This window comes from Postia placenta, assembly GCF_002117355.1.
Source record: "Postia placenta MAD-698-R-SB12 unplaced genomic scaffold POSPLAscaffold_5, whole genome shotgun sequence".
NCBI lineage: Eukaryota > Fungi > Basidiomycota > Agaricomycetes > Polyporales > Adustoporiaceae > Rhodonia > Rhodonia placenta.
The window spans coordinates 1,375,340-1,397,727 of NW_020169836.1; the positions used below are offsets into that span (position 1 = coordinate 1,375,340).

At 53.0% G+C, this 22,388-nt stretch overlaps 8 protein-coding genes across 8 annotated transcripts; 5 read left to right on the forward strand and 3 right to left on the reverse strand.

Annotated features, from left to right (window-relative positions):
* Positions 1-556: 556 nt before the first annotated feature.
* On the reverse strand, positions 557-1,184 carry POSPLADRAFT_1055571 (hypothetical protein; the record flags this gene model as incomplete). Its single annotated transcript, XM_024480660.1, has 3 exons — positions 557-937; positions 992-1,109; positions 1,162-1,184. 3 exons carry the CDS (start codon positions 1,182-1,184, stop codon positions 557-559), a joined length of 522 nt encoding a protein of 173 aa, XP_024340310.1.
* A 153-nt stretch (positions 1,185-1,337) lies between these two features.
* POSPLADRAFT_1039573 (hypothetical protein) lies at positions 1,338-2,526 on the forward strand. The gene is made up of 3 exons (XM_024477565.1): positions 1,338-1,617; positions 1,686-1,933; positions 2,003-2,526. Exons 1-3 carry the CDS (start codon positions 1,376-1,378, stop codon positions 2,443-2,445), a joined length of 933 nt encoding a protein of 310 aa, XP_024340311.1. The 5' UTR covers positions 1,338-1,375; the 3' UTR covers positions 2,446-2,526.
* A 260-nt stretch (positions 2,527-2,786) lies between these two features.
* On the reverse strand, positions 2,787-3,636 carry POSPLADRAFT_1045839 (hypothetical protein; the record flags this gene model as incomplete). The annotated part of the gene is made up of 3 exons (XM_024478872.1): positions 2,787-2,960; positions 3,029-3,189; positions 3,255-3,636. The coding sequence occupies 3 exons, from the start codon at positions 3,634-3,636 to the stop codon at positions 2,787-2,789; spliced, it is 717 nt and encodes a 238-aa protein (XP_024340312.1).
* Positions 3,637-5,391: 1,755 nt separating this feature from the next.
* Positions 5,392-6,115, forward strand: POSPLADRAFT_1139417 (hypothetical protein; the record flags this gene model as incomplete). The annotated part of the gene is made up of 4 exons (XM_024485031.1): positions 5,392-5,431; positions 5,632-5,759; positions 5,811-5,906; positions 5,978-6,115. The coding sequence occupies 4 exons, from the start codon at positions 5,392-5,394 to the stop codon at positions 6,113-6,115; spliced, it is 402 nt and encodes a 133-aa protein (XP_024340313.1).
* Positions 6,116-6,939: 824 nt separating this feature from the next.
* Positions 6,940-7,463, forward strand: POSPLADRAFT_1045841 (hypothetical protein; the record flags this gene model as incomplete). The annotated part of the gene is made up of 3 exons (XM_024478873.1): positions 6,940-7,101; positions 7,152-7,265; positions 7,320-7,463. 3 exons carry the CDS (start codon positions 6,940-6,942, stop codon positions 7,461-7,463), a joined length of 420 nt encoding a protein of 139 aa, XP_024340314.1.
* A 3,281-nt stretch (positions 7,464-10,744) lies between these two features.
* POSPLADRAFT_1033148 (hypothetical protein) lies at positions 10,745-11,563 on the reverse strand (the record flags this gene model as incomplete). Its single annotated transcript, XM_024476913.1, has 6 exons — positions 10,745-10,885; positions 11,000-11,080; positions 11,115-11,229; positions 11,279-11,312; positions 11,338-11,398; positions 11,453-11,563. The coding sequence occupies 6 exons, from the start codon at positions 11,561-11,563 to the stop codon at positions 10,745-10,747; spliced, it is 543 nt and encodes a 180-aa protein (XP_024340315.1).
* A 2,540-nt stretch (positions 11,564-14,103) lies between these two features.
* On the forward strand, positions 14,104-15,754 carry POSPLADRAFT_1140412 (hypothetical protein; the record flags this gene model as incomplete). Its single annotated transcript, XM_024485169.1, has 8 exons — positions 14,104-14,189; positions 14,314-14,434; positions 14,559-14,617; positions 14,939-15,032; positions 15,144-15,229; positions 15,250-15,447; positions 15,478-15,542; positions 15,630-15,754. The coding sequence occupies 8 exons, from the start codon at positions 14,104-14,106 to the stop codon at positions 15,752-15,754; spliced, it is 834 nt and encodes a 277-aa protein (XP_024340316.1).
* A 137-nt stretch (positions 15,755-15,891) lies between these two features.
* On the forward strand, positions 15,892-16,860 carry POSPLADRAFT_1140106 (hypothetical protein; the record flags this gene model as incomplete). Its single annotated transcript, XM_024485130.1, has 4 exons — positions 15,892-16,008; positions 16,098-16,239; positions 16,369-16,496; positions 16,549-16,860. Coding segments are annotated over 4 exons (699 nt in total), but the record flags the coding sequence as incomplete, so codon positions are not given.
* Positions 16,861-22,388: the final 5,528 nt, after the last annotated feature.

Genomic DNA, 22,388 nt, shown 5'->3' on the forward strand with positions numbered 1-22,388 from the left:
ATAGAACCCATTTCAAAATGATATGGCCCTGCATTCTATGCGGCATAGTGCTAGAATGCGTGGGTGAGATACATGTGAGCATTGATGTAGTCTACAGCACTCTTGATCGACGCTCGATGGCGGGTCGAGTTGTTCATGAGCGTGAACGATCCCACCGGCTGTGCCGAAGACGGCCACGGTTCGCACCGTCACGACGGAATCTCTTCAGGACAAGGTGCTTGATGTAAGGTCTATCTCACTTTCCCCGCGATAGCAAGATGTTTTCGCCATTGAAGCGCGTTATAGCAAACGTATACTCTTTCTTATCTCGAACGCTGATTCAAGGTCAGAAGAAGCCCCTTTGGAGAACTCATGAGGAATTGCAGTCGACATGACGTGGTCGTTGTCATTTAGACACGCCGTAAAAAGAAGTAAAACAGCATACTCATGGGTATCTATGTGCGTCTGTAAGGCGGCAGAGATCGAACAGGCGAGCTTTAGTCATGCCATGTACTCGGTAAAGACAAGACATTACGCACGAACAGTGTAGAAGATTACACGCCAACTCCGCCCGCGATCAGCCATTCGTCCAGCCCCCGGGTGCGCCTCGCACGAGCCCAATCCGCGCCGCCAGCTGCCGCGCATGCATTGCTTGCAGACGCTTTGACCGCGCGAAGAGGACGATGAGGGCAACGATGGCGATAGCAAAATTGCACGCGAGGAACTCGTAGAAGTCCGCGCGCTCTTTCTCCACGATCCGCCCGCAAGACTCCCACGCGGGGATGGCACCCTGCGTCGGCTCGGGGTCTGGGCGAGGCGGCGGTTGATCATCGTAAAGCGGGGGCGGCTCGGGACCCACATAGTCTTGGAAGTGAGGAGAGTTGGACGGGGATGCGGAAGCCGGGTAGCAGTGCACTAGTTTGCGGTTCCCGAATGGCTGGCAAAAGGGCTCGTGGAGCTGACGTTGCTCGGATGAGCGCACCTACTAAACCGAGGTACAATGCGCACTCACCGCATCCTCTGGGCATGGTTCACATGTACCAAACGGTCTGCAGATGAGGTCCGTCTCATTTCCGTGGCCGGAGGGCGGAAGTCCGAGGGTAGCGCTGACGAGCGACGACACAACAAACCTGTGATTGCGCTCGGTCTATATACTTCAACGAGGCAATATTTGTATCTTACCATGTCTTCCAGTTGATCTGCATGCTACATAACAGTGCTGATAGGGCCAGCAGATGACGGTACGTGGAGGGCGTCGGTGGTCATGGCCGGGAGAAAGCCGCCGGCGAATATGAGCGCCTGCACCTGATTGGCACCGCCCGACAGTCGCCCGTCGATTTCTCTCACTCCTCGACCATCATCAGCAGCGAACTCATACATATCCCCACATCCTGAAATGTCTCGCAGAGCCGCTATCGTAGAGGAGTTCGACGACGACACCGACCTCGCGCTCCCACACCGTCCGCTGGCCAATACCGGCACACGGGGCGCCATCCTACAGGAGCTCTCAGACACCGACGACGACGACGACGACGCTCCTTCATCCGCAGGGCCTGCGTCGCCCTCCCAGACGCACTTCAAGTCTTCGGTGCCAGACGAGAACGGGAGGACAGTGACAGACATCACACCGTACAAGAAGTATGTGCTCAGATCCTCTCTCGCACACACCCACATGACGCCCGCGCCCCTATGGTCCGCTTCGATAGATGGACGTGTGTCTACCCGATCTACATCGACGCCAAGCGGCCCTCCGGGCGCGGCGAGCGGCGCATCGCGCGCGCAAAGAGCGTCTGGTGGCCGCTCAGCAAGGACATCGCGGACGCGACGAACCGCCTCGGGCTCGGGACGCTGCACGAGATCGGCAAGGCGCACCCGCGCGACTGGGAGAACCCCGGCCGCGTGCGCGTGCAGTGGAGGAAGGACGGCCGGCTCATGAACCCGAGCATCAGAACCAGTACGTGCCCCGCGCCGGCGCGCCGTCGCAGTGCCCGCGGATGACATGCCGATGCCCTGCCGCACACAGAGAAACAGCTCCTCGAGCGCATCGCGCAGCAGATCCAGCTCGTCAAGCCCGACAGCGTCCCCCGCCCGCCGTACAACTCGGCGCAGAGCGAAAGCACGGGCGTGGAGTCGGCCCAGGCGGCGACCCCGAAGCCCGCGGCGACGGCAGTTACGAAAGGCAAACAGCCCGCACCGGCGAAGGGGTCGAAGGCAACGACACCATCTGCGACTGCGACTATCAGCTCAGCAGCACCCGTGCAGTCGAAGAACCGCCGACCGAAGCCGCCGAGTCCCCCTCAGCCGTATCCACCCCTAACGAGCCGAGTGTCCCCTTACTCTCCGGCATTGCCATCTGGCGTGCTTATAGAGACAATAAAGGCTGGTATTAACGCGCAAGAGGCGGCACCTGGTGTAGGCGGAGGAAGCAGCAAAGGAAAGCGAAAGGTCGTGAGGGTCCGCCAATGAGTGCTAGCGGGTAGGTGCTGTAATACCAGATTCTGTGTGTAATACTGCAGTAAAGAGGAATCTGATGCGTTCTTCTGGGTACCCTGATCATGCGCTGAACCACGTCGCGTGCACGATGGCACTTGGAGATAACGGCATTATATTGAACATCCAATCCAATAACCGCAGCATCGAATCTCATGCGATGAATTGACAATCACTATGATCACGCGCAGATTCAAAATCAAAAGAGGTGCATACGCAGATCCTCCCAGGGACCCGACAGCCGGCCGCTTCACGACGCGAGCACTGCTCGCCATCAAGATCGTCCCAAGCTTCCTCGATCACGCTGCATGGCCCATCTACGGCACCGAGGGGTCCGCGCCTGCAGACCGCTGCTGGGCCCTGTGCGCATCAGCGATAGATTGCTGCACGCCCTGTATGGCGCGTATCATCGCCATCATGGCTTCCAGGTCCACAAAGTAGCGCGGGCTGTTCGTCGACATCGACGTCTTCTGCTGCTTCACGACGGTCGTCTGCGTGTGCCAATGACACGAAGTCAGGACGCGGCCGCACCTCGAGATCAATACGGACTGGGACTTACGATCGCGATCAGCTGGCGGATGTTGTCCTCGGTCATCCAGCACGCGTAGAGCGGCAGCAGCGTGTCCACCTCGTAGACGTGCGCCCAGAGCACGTCGAAGGTCGCCTCGTACTCTGTCGTCTGCTCCGCGGGCACTTCCTTCTGGCTCATGTGCGGCATGCCTGGCAGCGTGTGCGTCAGCGTCCCCAGTCCGAACGTGCACGACCGGATATGGCGATGTACGTACGCGCGAGGACGCCCTTCCGCACCCAGTTCACGTACACATTCCCGTGGTGCAGCTCTTGCTCGTTGGGCCGACCGCGGACGTGGGGCTTGCGCACGGGCTTGGTGAGAGACGCCATTTGCTTCGCGTTGAGCGCCTCGCGGATCTCGTTGGGACGCAGGTCGACGCAGTGCGGGACGAGCAGCGTGGCGGACAGCCGCCGGCTGTGTGTGGAATGGGTAGCTGCGGCGTCGTCAGTGCTGCTGCCCCTTTGTGGTCTCGCGAAGTGCGCACCAGCATGGGCCTTCTGGGCCGCGGAGATGCGGGCGCGAATGCCCACGTCTGGGGCTCGGGCCTTCCCTGCGGCGCGACTGCTCATCGGGGTGTTGGTGGGAGTAGAGAGCATGGGGGAAACAATCTGTTAGGACGGGGAGTGATGCAACGCCACGGTGTTGACACTGGTGTATGGCGATCGTAGGGCACCCAAGCTCGACATATATACATCCTGGCCCTTCCATGACTCTCACCCTGGGTCGCCAAGCAGAGCACCACCTTTTGTCGCGGACTCTCGTGGAGATATCTGCGCCATTGTCTCTGTCCTACAGAATCAGCACAGAGCGGGGCATGTGTCTGCACATTGCCCTCTCGGTAGGGCGCGGATTACCCTGCAGGAAATGCCGTCACAATTGGGGGCTTATGGTTTGATCTTGCTTATTGTCCGCGGGAAGGAGCCGTCCCGGCGGGCTATTGTCTATTTCCCTGGGAGCTTAGATAGGGGGCACATTAGGAGCCATGGTTCTCGTCCTGTCCATATCGGGTTGCCTTTTATAAGAGATCCTCAACGCTTCGATATATTGTGTCGACGGCGGCAGCTGTAAAACGGACGTCGAGGAAACGGCGGGTTGGTATACTGCTGAGAATTGTGATGAGGGTCCTCGATCCTCACGCCTGGAAAGGATGCAATGCATCTACATCCCGGCTGGTCGTGCTAGAGGAGTCACAACACGGACAAGTGGAGGAGATCTTATAGATGCATGGTAAGTACTGAGTGCTGGACTCGAACTAGACTAGATCTAGGTTTGTATATCTAAGCGCCATGTCATGTCGTTCTTCTAGCGCTAGTGTTGTGGGTAGAATTCCCGGAGGCCGACTTCTGCCACCTCTAGCAGAACATGACAGGTTTAAGGAGGAGTTAAAACTCAATTGTGGATGTGGTGACACTGTTCCGCAGCAAACTAATGTGGTAATGTAGTCTTTGCAGTTTTGCAGCGATAATGGGCCGAATGTTCCCAAATATGGCGGAGTTAACTCCAAAACAGGGTCCAAGAGACACTCAAGGGACCCTAAAATAGGGTTTAAAGCTGGCGTATACCATATTTGGAAGTACATTTGCCACCTTCTGCCGGGCAGAAATACCTGGCACTGAATAGCGACAACTTGAACGACACTATGTAGCGCGCATGCCTTATGACCCCGTGACTGAGGTAGCAATTCTGCATGGGAAACACTGAAACTAGAGCACCGTCATAGGAGTCTTCTGCTTGGTATGAATCGGTTTCAGTTGCCCTCCTGTCTTCTACAAGCCCAGCTGTACTGGGCCAGATCTTGTGTTGGCACCTTCCACTAGCTTCCGAACGCACGACCGCAGCAGCTCTCTGTTTCGAGCTTGCTGTGTTGGCTGGAACAGCCCTGCGCAGTTTGCGCACCTGTACGTCCTGCCACCCCTCGCTAACTCATGGTCTCGAATATCGTCCGTTATCGGGAGTGACTGTCCTGGGACAGAGTCAAGTACGAGCCGTTGCCACGCCCGTATACTTGAGTGGATAGGATGCCGACAGCTATGACCAACGTGGCATGCACTGTGGGCCAGGATATGTTGCATGTGCGCGATTCCATGTAGTTAGGTAGGTCAGACTCCCCGTCAAGATCGTGTATTGACCTGCCTATAGCAGTGTAGAGAATGTCCGATTGATCGCCTTGCGTCCTGCCTGAGCAGGCACCGCGATTTGATGCAGTGAGTTGCTGTGCTAATACGTGCGCGCACGATCTGGTGCATCCTCCGAGCCCAACGATCCGGCGCGATTTCATGTAGCAGGCGATCGACGCGATGTGATGCGAGGCGCATCCCACACGCGCGATTTGATGCAGGAAGTAATGTCCAATGTTCAGCCCATTCACGTCGCTGTCCGGTGCAGCACACGGTATAAATGTGCACCCATGTTCCACATATGCTTCCTGCAGGCTACCCGTCTGCGATTCTTTGAGATCGTCTTCTCCACAGTTCTCCCGCTTGCAGCATATTGTTTTATTCGAATGACGCGCTACATTGTTCCACAAGAGCCCTATGCCGTGCGACGGAGGCTACCTATGCACAGATTTCTCTCCCAGTATGTTGTCGCAGACAGCACGAATGCCGGCGTTCGGCTGGCAGCTATCGAGCAGAATCCTGCCGTCGCATCACTTCTGTATGCTGCCGCCCAGCCCGCATTCCCCAGCATCCGTGCAAGGCGACCGTCAGTGCGCATTCACGTACGTCGCCTTCTCTTGCGGCTATATGCAGTCTGATATGTCAGTGCGTAGATTATCGGCTACAGAGCGTGGTCGTACCAAATGTACGTCCGCTCTGTGCACGGAGGCCTCACAATCGAGGAAGCTGCAATCGCGCTCACCAACGACGTCCGTCGGGCATACAACGCATGTATCCTGATGAGATTATCTTTGATTTCTCCACCTGACCCCCATCGCAGGACCTCGCGGGAATGATATGCATGCCTTGGGGACTGCACCTCGGCCCGACAGGCGTCGCCTTTGAACAGCTGTTCCTCGTCGCCGTGCATCAGGTCTCGCGCGGCTCCATTCAGCTGACCCTTGCCGTCGAGCTTTGAGATGAAGATGAATCAACTCCGAGAATTGATATCGAAGCGCGATATCATTTCGTGGACATGAAATAGAAGGTCACTTAATATCCATCCAGATGCCCTCTTTCGCCCTGTCCGATCGCTGTTCCCAATGCCGTGTAATTTGTTGTCTCCATGTTACCCGGTCCCATGTACGAGCGAATGTAGGCCCCTCGAGCGCACAATCCAAATTGCGACCTCCTAAATACCATCGCCTTCTGTACTTGCAAACACCTTGATACGAGACACGTGTAGTAACCTCATTTATCTTAGCGGCGAGTAAACTCGAGTATTAGACAAGGTTGTTCACACGAGACTAGCCTTTAGAATGTCCACGGTGGGCCAGCGCCAACCGAGGTCAGCTCCGCGGCGATTAACGACAGTGACGTGTCCTGAGTCAAGACATACAGTACGTGACCGAGACTTGCGCACGTAAGTATTCTGTTATGATGCTGCTTCTTCAGCACTCGGGAGACCTGCCGTCGGAGGAAGGATGCTGGGTTTCATAACACGTGATATTGATCCAGTCTACATTGAATGAGATCTTGACTAACATTGTATGAAGTCACCCGACCGTGCCCATTACGGCGCAAAATTTAAGGGATAACGAGCGCCCTGATGGCACGCCGTATACTCTGTGGCATGGCTAGAACGGTGCACTCTGTATAAAAGCGTCCAGCTGAGTGCCATACTCCCCAGATCTCTCAGCTACAACCAGTTGTGCGCACCTTGCTCCTTGGCCAACACATCCCAGCAGCATGGCTCATTATCTTATCCCATAAATGCCATATGCCATACGGCAGGGCCCTCCCATGTACATCTTTCTATCTCAGTACACCATCGCCAAAGACGCAAATGCCGGCGTTCAGTTGGCGGCCATGGAGCGAAACCCCTCTGTCGCGTCGCTCTTGCAAGGCGCCACTCAGCCTGCAGTCGCCGGCATACGGGCATCGAGGCCTTCAGTGCGTGTCCACGTAAGTTATGTCCTCGTGCGATAGGGTTAGTCTGATACACGTGTGAGCAGATTGTCGGCTACCGAGCGTGGTCTTACCTGATGTACACCCACCCTGAGCGCGGAGGACTCACAGTCGAGGAGGCTGCTATCGCGCTCACCAGTGTCATTCGTCGGGCGCACGTTGTATGTGATGTACTTGCGCGATACCTATGGCACATTAGCTGAGTCTCGTCGTAGGACCTCGTGGGCATGATCTGCATGCCTGGAGGCCTCCAGCTGGGACCGATGGGTATCACATTTGAACAGTTGTTCCTCGTCGAAGTCCACCAGGTCTCGCGCGCTTCCATACGGCTCACTCTCGCGTATGAGACTTCAACGTGATGTATGAGAATCCCCACTAACAACAGAAAGATGTGAGTCGATTTGACTATAGCTTACGTTCTTCCAGTAAATGTTAAATCGCCCATCCAGGCTGTTTTGTTATATGCTATGTGTCTTGCTATCTGCGCAATCGTTCCTCTTTTTGTTCTCCGCTATTTTTGTAAATGACTAGTGACGTTACGGCTCTTTCATTAATCGTCATAAAGCAGTAACGTCCTGATACCATAATTACCGTGTTTCGGTTCCAAGAGCGCAATAACAACCAGGCAGTCACCTGAATGGTCAGCGAGCCTGATGATAACTGTAGGAATATTCTATCAAATTAGCGTAAGAGGGATGTATCCTGTCCTGAGGTGGCATACAGTCGCTAGTCGAGCGCAGACACTGAGCTCCATTACTTGACTAATGCTCAAGTGAATGCATGATAATCAATGCACCGACTGTATGACAATCCCTTTGACAAGAGCTCTTGTTAGCTGCTTCCCATCGCTTGCATTCAGTCGCCGTGGCAGGAGATATTGTGCGTGGATGAATTTCAGTAGATTGCCAGTGCGCATCCCATTGGACCAAGAAAACCGACGAGTGATATGCTAAAGTTATCGACAGGCGAGGAGCATAGTCAAGATACTTCCTGATCGGCGCACAAAACATGTACTGATTGATGGAGAACACTAAGAAGCCTGCGCGGCATTCCACGATCTCCGGCACGGAAAGGAAGTTTTGTAAGAGAGCCTGGACGGGCGCCTGCGGCTGAGATCAACACCCTAAAGAGAACACGCTCGCACACCCAGTTCTCCCGGTGGCAAAATCACTTACTTGAAGATCTGTCCATCGACTTCGTGTCAGTGAGATTGTAGAAATCACCCATGCTTGCTATTGCACCTTGTTCTATAATCTCTATTCTGGGTGTGCTGTCTTTCACCAGTGGCGGGTTAGTTCGAGGAGATAGGAGGTCCGTGAGTAACATCTATGCAACCTTGATTTGATCAAAGAGGTCGCCGGATTAGGGGACAAAATTCACCTCTGCCAGACCGCATGGTCAGTATTCAATGACTGTCTTAGTGAAGCGACCACTAGCAGCCACGTACGACGGGTCATCTGGGTCCTTCACGTTTTTGGCGGTCCACAATGTCCTGCATGTGAGATTGGCCGTGTAATTGGGTTTTCTGATCTGCAGACCGAGCACGCGTTATGGAGCCCCCGACTCATGCTCGTGATTGACGTGTCGTACAAATCGCCCGACCATGATATGATGCCACGAGCACATTCAACATGCGTCGAGGATGTGATACAGATCAATTTTGTGAGTCCTGGAATGTTGCTAAGCAACGACAAATGTTCGCCATGGGCAACGTAATAGTAGTGTTATAAATTAAGAGTATGAACAGTGATGTAGTATCCTCAGCTCACCAAGGACCATGCTCGCGTTGTGTCTTTCGTCCAGGGCATTGATACCGAGTGTACACTAGCCGAGAGTATCGCGAAGGCTGATAGCGTATCGGAGACAAACACATTGCCGAGTTCCTATTTCCCGGCCCCAAAGAAGATCGCAGAAAACGCGGGATGTCTTGGCATAGGAATTAGAAGGCAATCCCGCACTATCTGGGCGTGACTCGGAGGCCTTCAACGTTTCAATATCCGAATGCCTGAAGCTGAGGTTGCGGCAAAGGCAGTAGTGATAGTAAGTACTACCGGTGGCTGTGGGCGTCGAAAACGGAGCTTTCCAAATCCGGAACGATGTCAACGGACCGCCGGCCGGCGGTAGAACCGAGATGGAGATCGATGCAACTTCAAAGTTCCGCACCCCCAGTCTCGCACCCACAGGGTTTGAGTTATGTCCTCTTCTGGCTTTGGCCATTCTCTAGTCTGCCTTCAGAGGGAAGCGTGTTATGAAAATGGTCAGTATCATTTAGGACGAAGTGGACCAAGTTGACTGATCGCATTTGTCAATGTGCTCGTGATCGTGAGAGCTACTCCAATGACCCAAAATGCAAGATTTCTTCCTCAGGCACGTACAATCATTTGAGACTTCACAGCTCAAGATATTGCGGCCCGTACAGGCGGTCATATTATGGGCAATTGGCTGACCATAGGTTACTGTCCATTAGTGAGGCACGGAACGTCAAGGCAACAGGAACACACATTTTGTGTCTCCTCGTCGCGAAAAGAAGATAGAACGAGCTCTTGAGAAGTAGTGAGTCAGTAGGAGTGTGAGATTGCGTGGTGGTGAATGAAGCCGCACGTCGTGAAAAGTAAATTGTCACGTACCTCAAGAGCTCGGTTGTCCTAATTGTGCGGAGCGGATACAAATCAGGACCTCCAGGAAAAGATGGCGATGCCCTCAAGGGCAAGTAAGTCTTCGTTGTAAGCTTCTAGGTACATGCTTCTAGGTACATGCAGATGATTCCGTCGTTTCTACGAGACATACTTTCTAAGCATAGATGCCCCACTAACCAGCATATGCTGCACCCTACAGGGACGGTCCTAAGCAATGTGAGCATTGATCTTGCCCGCGATCAGACACTACGCGTTGTCCCCACCCCCATCTGGAATATCTGAAATGCTATATACCAAGTGCTCACCACACAATCTTAACGACTCGAAATGCCGACGCGACGAGGAGGCGGTAATCTGAACACCGATTGGAGAAACTGCACGCAAGGTGTGTAGAATCGCGACCGGGAGGTTGCGGCCCTGGAGACGTTATCGACGCTTCCCGCTATTTGTAAGCGAAACCTCAAGAAAGATGGTCGAGTCTGACGCCTCGTGCATGTGACCACGGAATGTTTGGGGGTTGTATTGGTTCTGCACATCGACGGCATACTGCATAGAGGCAAGAATCTTGTTCTCGATAAACAGGGACGGGAGATAAATTCGAACGTACGATATCCAGGCGAGCTCTACTTGTGGCTCGTTCGCACCCGGCGTTTGTAGTATGGCGTCTCGCTGACTGTTATCTTGGCCGGCAAAGACCGCTCTCGCCCGCAGCGTAATCTGTTGGACACGAGAGGGCTATGAGCACAATTGATTACATATCGTCAACTCGCGCGTCCTAGGATTTAATTAACGTCACGGAGCCCGATTAGCCGAGTGAGCGCACCTAGGGCCGGTATATGCCTGTGGGCAGATAGCAGCGTATGAAGAGCGGGACACGGCGTGGTCTCTGAGAGCGAGACACGGCGCGCGTCAAGGCTATCTTTAGCGACACTCATCTGTGGCGCCTTGCATACAGGTAAGGATGATATCAGGCTTCGCAAACCACATCGCGGATAACTCGGATATCAGTCCCTCATCTGACCGGAAACGAGCGCATCGAACATTCCGCAGGTCGGCAGTGGCCTGCGGGCTCTGCATACAACAGCGAATGCACCCCGCAAGTCCTTGAATGCCCGCACTGCATAGCGCCCTACCATAACAGCGTCCTACCATAACTCAAAGTCGAATGTGAGAAACGACATAGATTTGAAATTGGATGGGCATGTCTCCGATACTGAGCGGAGATATTAGGGAAAGCATTGATGAAGGCCCTGACGCACCTCCCATGGCACGCTCGCTCCACTGTCAAGTAGTGCATTATCCTGTACCATGGTCACTTGCGCATCGTTCCAGGCTCCAGCCTGGGTTGTACTTGGAATGAACGCAAATACGTACTTTCTCATCGCTGACCGTGGCCAGCGACCAGCTTTGTGCTCCTCTCCCATAAATTATACGATAGTACCCGTTGTTATGTTTAGGCATCCCCATGTCAGCCGGAGCCACATCACCGCTGTCGTTGTGGTCAACGTAATGAGCGCGCGTAGTGTACACGCACTTACATCTCATGGGGCGGTGTGTACTGGCCGAACGCTACTGTACGATGTCGCAGTGATATTACAGGACGAGCTAAGCAGGAGTGCAACTTTGCTATACATGGGCAGGCGCTTCGATCGTCGATGCTAGAAAGAGGTCAGAGGGGCCATATCCTTGGGCATGTTGAGAAAGGCCGTTACGTCGGTCGCCAGAGTCCGCTGGATCGCCGCAGGTAGACCAGGACCGGCCAAAATGGAAGCACGATCTGCTGGCGGCAGCGTCAACCCAAATATCTTGACAAGAAGGTCCATCAGACAATGCGAAACCTAATTATGATTATGTGTTACGTATTGGCGGCCTTTATGCAATTGGTGACGGGTGATTGCATGCGTCTGTCGAGATGAAACACTGCCTAGGCCTTGGCGCCAAAGCCGTGAGGGGATCCAAGAAGGAGTATAAGTTACTTTGAGAATAAATGCACTGTGGAGAGAATCGTAAGCCAGTGAACGTCGACTGGGTCGAGTGACAATTTCCAAAATCAGTCAGGTCGGGAGAGCGTATAGTCCTCTCCCTAATACAAATCAATGAAATTGGAATGATCTTACTGTGATGTCGTTCTGGTGAGATATGTCAATAGAATCAAGGTTCTACTACTTAGCCGGCGAGGGCACACGGGCATCTCAACCCATAGGAAGTCTGGTAGTCCACCGTCGAGTTCGCCTTCAAACCTCAACAGGTCCCAGACATCCATGTCTAACATCTGCTTTCCCCCACGCCCTCCTCCGCATCAGAAAGTGGCCGTTTCCAGTCACAACGTGTATTCAATCCACCATCTTGTAATCGACGCAGAGAGCGTCTACAAGGTGACGGGGAGCTCCCGAACGCGTGCGAAAACTGCGCTTTGCAAGGACAGAGAGTTAGAGCAGCGGCTGATCGTAAACATCATCAGAACTGCACTCCTCGATCTCCGACAGGCTGGACAATCTGTGGGAGAGCTCGAGGGAGGTGAAGTTGACATAACAACCTCGAAGCTAGATGGAACATTCAAATACTAGCGATGATACGTCGCACATCTAGTTCACCCGTTTGAGATGACACGTACCTCACGATCTGTGCCTACTTCGTGTCAGTGAGACTACAGAAGTCGCGTATCATTCTCATTGTGACTTGTCCTATAATTCCAGCCATAAGCGCGCCGGGTCTCTTAAGTTGCTGGCAGTCTACAGCCTCTATTTTGTATACGCGACTGATCAAACCTTGTCATCGGCACATCCGGCACGAATTGTCTAAACTGACATATTATCCATGTTGTGCGCGCACAATCCCATGGTAGGCATGTATAACTAGAACATGTGCCAAGGGTCTGATGCTAATCGACTTCAAGACCCTTGGACCGTTAAGCAAGAATGAGATTAAAGCCAGCCAATGTGCTCACCTCTTCTGTGGAACCTTCACATAGTAAACATGCCGTCGCCAACGAGCTGGTGTGCGCCACGCGCGCCGACGATATCTAGTAGGTTCCCCCTCACGTCACATGTAACACTGTGCGATCTACTGCGTTCTCTTGTTGAGGCATCGTCAGCCGAGATCGTCAGAGATCCTTCGCAGAGATCGAGGTCAAACATATGAGGATGCCACGATTAGCAAGACTGCCGTGAGGTGCAAGAGGCGAATTCCCCAGAAGTTATGTGTAGCCAGGACAACGACAGTGAAAAGAGAAGTTCGGTGTCAGTCTTCCCTAGGCAGAAACTGTTTATGACCTTTCCGATTCACATTGTCGATGTGAAGAAGACCGGCCAGGAATGCAACCATCTGGACTGGAAACGACGAGCGCTTCTCGACGAATGAGCGCTAGCACGACTTCGCGTTCTTCCGCCGCCCATCTCTATCCTGCATTCATGCCCCAGCCACCTCACTGCTGGACGTTTGGACTGCTTCTCGCTGGAGGAAATGTCTATACTCTGCGAAGTCTAAGAACTGCGTCTTCTGTCGACAGAGCACCCTCCTCGTACTTGGGCGAGCCCAACGGTCTTCAGCTATCCGATCGCCAATATGTATTATGCATACTCCGTTGGTACATGATTGTAGAAGAATAACACATACTAGTCTCGCGTTGACGTTTTCATGGCTGTGTACGGACACCGGCGGACTGCATACAGCAACAGAGAGTGCCTGCAGATGCTAGCACGACGACCGACGTTGATGCTACTGCCGGTGACGGGTTTATGCCGAAATCACACTAGCGTATCTTCCCTGCGGCAGCGGAAGCGCTCCACATCTGATCTTTTAACTCTGCATGCAGTAGAGCTGCAAGGATCCCTTGATACCCTCCAGCCTTGCACGGACTCGACTTCGAAGTCGAAGAGGCCGGCTGCTTGACAAGGCCTGCTTGTATGTAAGAATCGCCCGTCAGTGGAAGTTCACAAAGTAGGCATGTCTGTTCTCATTGCGCTCGATGTATCAATCGTGGATATAATTCTGTGGAAGCTCCTATACTTGCTGTCTCTGCCCATCATCGCTGGTTATCCATTAATCGAGGTGATATCGTGAGCCTGTTGTCTAGCACTGCTACTACCGGGGGCTTGTGTGCACCTGCAAAAGTCGGCTAGCGCACGTCATTCTGAGACTGCAGAAAACATCCTACCCTCGCTATCGCACCTTGAAGCCGTGAGCTGTACCGTCCAGGGGTGGTCTATGCGTCGTTTTCGTCGGCTTCTCAGGCAATCATTGATCGTCGTGTACTTACATCTTTCACGACATCCGCAAGACGCCGTCGCATCTCTGGTGGCAAAAACAATGACTCTGGCGTCTCTAGTTGTCGTAAGAGACCTTCGTGACAATCCCTCGCGAAATGCAATCGACTTCCACGAAGCGCGACAAAGAGCGCGCCAGTCATCCGCACCCGCTCCGCCATGAAGGTAGCCGACGGATCACGAAGTACGTGTTGTTCTAAGACGTTGAACCAAATACGGGGGCATATTCTCACTGGTGTTTTGTTTTCTCCTTCAACGTAGGGGCATTCAGACTACTCTATCTTGTCCGAGCTCTCTGTTGACTTTAGCCCGGGGACGAGACGAGGGGAGTGGGAGCGCGGACACGAGCGAGCAAATCGGTGGAATTGTTACAAACGCGTGAGGGCCAAGTACGGCCGCGCTACGGTACAAGTACTCTACGGTATCGATGTATTTTGCTTGGCAATCATATTGCGATCGTTCTCCCGGCTAGGCACAGGGCGCGTCGGGTCGGCCCGCTCGACACCGCGGGCCCCAAAATCTAACACTCTCTCGTGAAATTTGTGTTCGTCAGGGTTCGAAGAGTGCTTTTCTGATGACGATGTTCAAAGTCCGCCGCCGCTGGCCCTGTATGTGTAATGTTTGCGCATACTCTTGGGAACTCTTCGTGACCTCGTGGATGCTTACTGTCTTGATCACAAAGTATCCTTGATCGCGCTGCCTGCTCAGTAAATGGTCTGTCAAATTTCACAAAATATATCCGTTTGTAATTTAACGAAGCTGCCAGGGCATGGGGCTGGTGCCCGTGCTTGACTAGCAATTGCACGCACGGTCATCACCTCTTAGCGGAACAAGAGCCGCTGGCGCGTCACCCTGCAGAATAGAGGCTCTCATTTGTGGAGAATATACGATGGTTTACATAAAATATACTGGCTGCCCTCATACGCAATGAAGCATTGGATTTATTCCGTGGGGTCTGAGTAAGAAGAAGGGGGCGTCATATGCTGACCTGCAGCATAGGGTGCATACGGCGCGTCGTAAATGCTCTGTGCGTCTTCAGCTCCATGTCTGTCACCATTCTCGCTGATTATACGATGGTGTTCTGAGTCTCAGACTGCTCTATGATATCGATCCATGATGATAGCATCCATTGTAGTAGACAACAGGGAGGAAGGACGATAACGAAGATAACAAGGAAGACAACGTTCAACAGAGCAGGCGAATCCTGAACAATTATCCAAGTGAGTCAGTCTGCGTTTCTCCAGGTTGAAACGACGGTCATACCTCTCGGGTAGAAGCGGAGGCGAGTCATACCAAGGTCTCAAACGCGAGGGTGAGCTGGATGGAGGCACGGGAGACCTGGTGCACTTCGACGAGGAACAGTTGCTCAAAGGCAATGCCTGTCGGGCCAAACTGGATGGCCCCAGGCAGAGAGATCCTTCGGGCGTGATCCTGCGAAGAGAGTGAGCTGAAGCGGCGTGCGCACGACGTAGGCACAACACGCATATTGTCGGCTCGACGAATGTACCTAATGAGAGCAAGTGCGGCTTGCTCGATGGTGAGTCCTCCGCGCTCAGGGTAGAAGTGCATTTGGAAAAACCACGGTCTGTACCTGACGATCTGCTCGCTCATACGTCAATACTAGGCTGTGACATATGGGGAAACGGCGTACGTGAATGCGAAACGACGGCCTTCTCGCACGCAGACCGGGCAACGCATGTTGTGCGGCGTCTTGCAAGAACAAGGCGATGGAGGGCTCCTGCTCGATAGATGCGAGGTGAATGCCGGCATTCGCGCTCCTCAGGATAGTATAGTGAGATAACAACCTGTACATAGCAGGGCCCTGTCGTGCAATATATTCATTTTGTGAAATAATATAGCGCGTCATTCTGATAGGATGAGAAGCAAGTTTGTTGACACAGGAACGCCGGGTAACGCATGCGGATCTCGTCGAGAAGCTTGCCGATAAGGACAGACGCCGACTGCCTTATAGGCAAACGTCTCGACGGGATCCGCTAAGGAACGTCAGATTAGACGCATAGGGCCCCGAGACGCTGGCAGTGCCCCGGATGCCCTGCATGACCACCCTGCATCACGCTGAGAAGCATCTCAGGACGTCTATCTCAAATCTGAGAGGGCGACTCTGATCGGGCAGTCGCTTTTGGCAATTGGCCTGGGGTACATTCATTTTAAGAGCACCGATGCAACCGTCCAGGACCAATACACTCAGCTTCGCTCAGGCCCCTCAGCACACTGTTCGTCCGCCACAACACTCGCTGCACATCCTAGCATCGGAATGACGCGCTATATTATTCCACAAAATGAATATATCGCACGACAGGGCCCTACTATGTACAGGTTGCTATCTCGCTACACTATCCTAGGGAGCGCGAATGCCGGCATCCACCTTGCATCCATCGAGCAGGATCCCTCCATCACGTCATTCTTGCAACACGCCGCACAACCTGCGTTTCCCGGTCTGCGCATGACAAGGCCGTCGTTTCGCGTTCACGTGTGCAGTTTCCTCATATGACACAATTTAGTATTAATATATGAGCAAGCAGATTGTCGGGTACGGAGCGTGGTTTAACCAGATGCACGTCTACCCTGAACGCGGAGGGCTTACTATAGAGCAAGCCGCAATTGCCCTCACCAGGGTCATTCGTCGAGCCTACAATGTGCGTGTTGTGCCTAGGTCATGCGCACGCTACTTCTGCTCACTCTCCTCGCAGTACCACGTCGGAATGATATGCATGCCGGGCGGCGTCCAGCTTGGGCCGACGGGAATTGTCTTTGAGCAATTGTACCTCGTCGAGGTGCACCAGGTCTCGAGTGCCTCCATCCAAATCACCCTAGCATTTGAGACATTAGCATGACGTGTCTCCACGACTTACATATTACCCTGTGTCCCATCCCGGCTGCTTTGCTACATGTCGTCACCTTGCTAGTTTCCCTGTCCTGCTTCTCAGCTGCCCGTGTACGAGTATCGTGACGTTAGAACTTCCTCGGTCGCAGAACCCGGTTACGTGATTCTCATGTTTCGCTTACCAGAGCACGGGGACAGCCAGAAGGACTCTATACTGATCAGTGAACATGCTCACAATGGAAGAAGTACTGCTACTCAACAGCCGCCATGGCCCATATGTGTAAGACGCTCGTGTTGTCAGGAGATGACAACTGCACGTACAGCCGCCAGTTGAGCGCAGGCACTGAGCTCGTGCCCTGACAACCCTGTTACTTAAATGATGCACTTTCTAGATAAGCACTATACTCAACGCACTACGTGTATCACTTTAACTCGGACAATAACCTTCATTGGCACTCCATTGTCTTATTTAGTCGTTCTGCGAGGAAATCCCAGCGTTTCGATGATATCAATTGCTGTGTTGGTGCGCACACCACAGGCGAAGCAAATAGCCGGAATCTGTGTAAAATATAGTAGTCCACTGTCTTATGAGTGAGCAGTGCGATCCAGGATACTTCGTAGTCGACTGAAAGAACCTCTACGAGGGTGATATGATATTCCCGAACGTATGTGCAAGAATTGGACAGACAGGAACAGAAGACAGAGGTGGACGTTGAGCTTCACAGGAAATACACTCTTCGACCCCCGGCAGGACGGAAGCCCCGCATGAGAGGCCTATATGACTATCTTCATTGAAAGAAATAGTAAAATGTCAGTTAGGATGCATCTATTTCACCTGTTTCAGATAGTACGCACCTCACGAGCCGTCAGCCGACTTCGCGTGGGTAAAATTATTCAGGTTGCGCATGCACACTACTGTTTCCTATGGTCCTTGTCGTCGGCGTCGCGTGCGCTCTTCCCTCAGCGGTCATCTGTTTGAGGAGTCAGAAGTCAGGAAACCTCAACTAGGAAACTTCTGCGCGGCAATCTCAAAAGACTGCCAGACCGCCTGCTCGGCGCATTCAGGTTTTTGAAGCCACCGTTGCATCAACGATGGTCGTGGTAGAGAAACGGCCAATCGTACACGAGAATTCGTCTGAGTCTTCATCCTCTGTATACGAAATTGGTCGTGTGATTGAACTGCAGATGCGGCACGGACTGTGGAGCGCCGGACGCCAATGTCTTGTAGAATATCTCAAACTGCCTTGTTGTTCCTGTCGTGCGAGCGCGATCCGGCGGTGGGAGCACATATAAACCTGTCCCGAGGTTCCTGTATCAGTCGATCACATGAGCATTTGAACTCCACCCAGCCGCTGTATTCGCCCCTTTTGTGAAACTGTCTTCATACAGCAAGGATAGACGATCGCTGTCGTAGACGAGATGGTGCACTATGCGCGTATATAACGTACTAACTTTCTCCTCGGCTCAGGCTTGTCGTATAACGCTTGCTGACCTGACCTATTCGAAATGGGCGAGGACGGGTAAGACGAACGAGAATTCCATCACCGCCGCGGGCAGTGCTCACTGTCCGGAGCGCGGACACGCTCTGGACACCTAAGACCTTCCGCCATGAATAGCGTTTTTGGAAGGTGAAATGCAGACGACGGAGACTAACGAGCGCTTGCATGAGCGGGCCGCAGTTTTTCCGACCGGTAAGCGCCAGGACAATGCCCTTTTCCCGTCGCCGCGCTGGCCCTTCCCGGTGGAATAGGCATGAGTCCATCTGTCTGAGGCGGTCAATGTACGCTCCGCTGCTACTGGTCCCGCTGACGGTTTCCTGCTATAAACACTCTAGTGTGTGTACCATACGCGGGTAAAGGCACCCCCTACCTTCATTTAAATTCTGGTCTCAGTGAGATTGCAAGTAGGCCTTGCCTTCGTGCCTCCCATATTCGCAAGGTACAGTTTCAAACTTGAAGAGGTGGGCAGCGTAGCGAAGCCTGCTTGTATGCAGTCCAGCGCGGGTACGTCTGTTTTCTTTTGACTCGATGGGTTGATTGTGGAGCGTATGGCCTTGAGACTCCTCTATGTTTCCATTGGCATCTCTCCTTCATGGTTGGATGTCTCCCTATCGAGGTGATGTTGTTGCCTTTTACGGCTACCTCCAGGATCCACTACGCGCTTGAAAAAGCCGCTTATCACAGATCTTTGCTATACTCTAGATAGCAATCTGCGCCCGCGATGTCAATTTTGGGTGGAAAATCACCGTTCAAAGGTGGTCTGTGTGCCCCTGCTGTCAGTTTCTCAGGCATGTTGGTGATCGCCATATGCGTCTATGACGCACTACATCGACCGAATGCCGTCACATTCTTCCGGCTGAATCGATGATCTTGACGTTCCTAGTCGCCCCTCGGGGTTGTCTTGACAACATTTGAGATCCAATCGGCGGTCGCTTAAGCTTCCCAAAGCAATGAACTCGGCTGTTCCTTAGATGGCATGTTCCTCCTGCAAATCTCCGTCCGTTGCTACTGACTCTGCGTAGATATTGACTTTGTTTGAAACCATAATCTAATCGAGGTGCTATTTCCAGGCCTCTCTTCAATGTTTTTGTCACTGCAGCATCAGACACATGGGGTCCCTCGTTATACTTCTCAGGCTGCGAAGATCATGTGCACGATGTTGTGTCGAACCGAGATGGATCCGAAGCGTGCGTAGGCTTCAATTAGTTTTCCTAACATTATCAATGCCATGCTTCTTTCCGAAGATTAACATCGAAGAGATTCGCGCCAATCCTGGACAGCGGCGATGAGAAGCTCCCGCGATTCGCCTCATTCATCGGAAGAATGTCCGCGTAGATCGAGGCTATCAAAGCGGAGGCGCTGTCGGTTGGTTTCTCCGGCAATTAATCTCGGCACAAGGTACAACCCCATGGGGCGGTCGATCAATGCGTCGATCAATGTCGTTGGGTGCGCGCTCGCCGCATGCGACCGACGGAACCGCGCTGACATCATAGCACACAATTTGCAACTCCGCGTCAACACGGAAGCAATTCTTATTCAAGGCACTGCACGGAAGCGATATGTGTCTTGGCAATAATACGTGTGCGTACGTGGCGGAAGAGACCATTGATAGTATGGTGCCTTACTGAATGGCGATGACTAGATACGATGGAAAGAGTGGTACAAAGCACGAAGCTCAGCGTTAGGGGAGTTACTCCTTATCAGACGACTGTCTTGGATATGCGAAGGTATGAAATGCACCGAAACGCATCTGTTCTGTTTGTAGGGAGTACTCACAACTCGGATATTCGCGGCCGTGGTTGCTAGCATCAACTAACTGGAAGCCTGCGACACTTTATACACCTCCACGAAGAGAGTGTACTGCCGAACCTAATCCTATGTGGGCAGAGCTGCCACGCGTTGGAAGCGGATTTCGGCTTCTGCAGAATCTGCAAGAGAAGATACTTCAGACATACTTCCGAAGGAGACCCTTGCCATAACGCGTACGTCGTATGCTCACCACAGAACCTTTGCTAGGTTAAACCGCGGCCTCTGCGATCGTGTAGGTGCCCCTGGTCGAGTTCACGCACATCTGATGCTCTCACCCAGGACACCCGCGTATCTATTCGTCAAAATACGTCACTCTACGCATGGCCCTTTTGTGACTGGACTCGGATAGATGATCTTCTCGTTGTCACACCGGGAAACACAGGGCGATGCGCGTACGTCAGAAGCCAGGCCATCCGGGCTGCTCCTAGAAAAGGGCAAAGCTGACACCGAGTGCCCATTGGAAAAGAGTCGAGTGATAACTCGAGGGGGAAAGGGTGCTCTCTGCCGCGACGCCGATTGAGACTGTTGAATTCTGAGGGAGATCATTATAGTCGATTCTGACGCCGGCACGAAGAGAAAGACGTCTGACAGGGGAAACAGTACGTGCCACGAAGGAAACGGGGTGACGAGAGATCGTAAAGTCAGGCCGACTCAAAACGTGCATAGAAAGCGAGCTGGGTATGCTGGATAATGATGGACTGAATGCCCTTGACGATGAGAGGCAGACACGTCTGGGTACGGCGTTGGATAAGGTCAGGGCACATCAGCTGGGGTACCGCAATATGACTCTGTTGAGGGAAGGAGATTATGGAATTCAGGACTTACGGCAGAATGTCACCGGAGAACGGAGAGCCAGGGGTGCGATAAGCCAGTGTGGGAGTGAGCCATGGGTTCGGTAGCACAGCAGGAAGATATCGCGGCAGCAGGCAATTTAGATTTTTGGCTCAGCACTCGCGTATGTCCCCCGCGAATCACTGCTCTCCCCTTCTACTGGCAGCTCCCTCAAGCTCCCGACCAGAACCAACTGAAGCTATGCGTACGAGCTTGACCGCCACTTTCAGGCCCATTTTCCGCTCGAGTAGCATCCAGATGGAGCCCCGCACTCGCGAGAAGCGCTGGACAGATGATGCACGCGTACACGGGATGTGTTCAGCATGCAGGTCTCGTCCTCTCGCGCTATCTGTCCTTCTCAATTTGGGTGTCTGCTCATTCCTGCCTCCGCACCCCGGCGCCTAGACGACATGAGGCTATCGCGTTGCTTCGCCGGAAACCCGGAAACGATGAAATGGCGCTCACACGATGCCTTATTATAGGTCGATCAGACTCTGTGAAATCACATGCCCATCAAGCCCGGCGATACCCCGTCCATATATCATTAGCTGATACGCCCGGGGGTACACAATGCACACACTGGTGCCCACAGTTCTCTGCTAAGCTATATCAGTGGATTACGTTGGAGGCTCATGCCGGCGGCTTTATGTTATCTCGGGCGCTGATGCTATTGCTATCTTCGTCCTCCTGTCGCAATGTAGCCAGGGCTTCGCCGTGGGCATGCGTAGTGTGTGCTGCCGTGCTGGTTGGCGGAAAGTTGCCCATCAGAGGCGTCCCAGCACTCCAACTGGTTACCATGGTGCATATTGAGGTCGAATATGTGAAGTTGAGTCTCACGCTTATTGGCAGCTTGGGCCAGCATATTGGCGAAGTTCGGGATGCCGATGGAGGTCTCGATTAGCAGGCTCCCCTGCGTGTAATCCAGGCAAGTTGTGATCAATCTCGAATGGTAGCAATTTTGGTGCTCATTTTCAATTGTCTTCGACGTGGAAGGTGACTTCGTAATAGTCGTTGTACAACGAGGTGAGCTTGCCGCTTTTTTTCTTTTTGACGTCTCGTCGCTGGGAAGGCAAGAGTCATTTCATATTGAGAAACCTCCCCTTGCATTACAATAATTACGGTGGTGTCCCCTCCACTCGATTTTGTTGGACAATATGTTACAGTGTCATGCGTCCGAATCAACCCCGACCAAGTCTATGCCAACTGTCAATAGTGACAGAACGTTTGGATTCAACGCTAGTCAGTCGTTGGTAGCAAAAAATGCAGGACACTGCTCACCTCGTGTGTCTGAGCATCCCTGTCTCGCAAGTCTCGCAGATTTTATAGTATGCTCCTGCTGTGTGATGGTTTCACAGACGTCGGTGAAGACAGTGAAGACAGTGAAGATAGTGAAGAGGAA

Bases quoted from the DNA above. Each gene is read 5' to 3' on its own strand.
- POSPLADRAFT_1039573 (XM_024477565.1), top strand. From the start codon at position 1,376: ATGTCTCGCAGAGCCGCTATCGTAGAGGAGTTCGACGACGACACCGAC. The intron at 1,618-1,685 runs GTATGTGCTCAG...CCGCTTCGATAG, and splicing joins GACATCACACCGTACAAGAA to ATGGACGTGTGTCTACCCGA. The intron at 1,934-2,002 runs GTACGTGCCCCG...TGCCGCACACAG, and splicing joins GAACCCGAGCATCAGAACCA to AGAAACAGCTCCTCGAGCGC.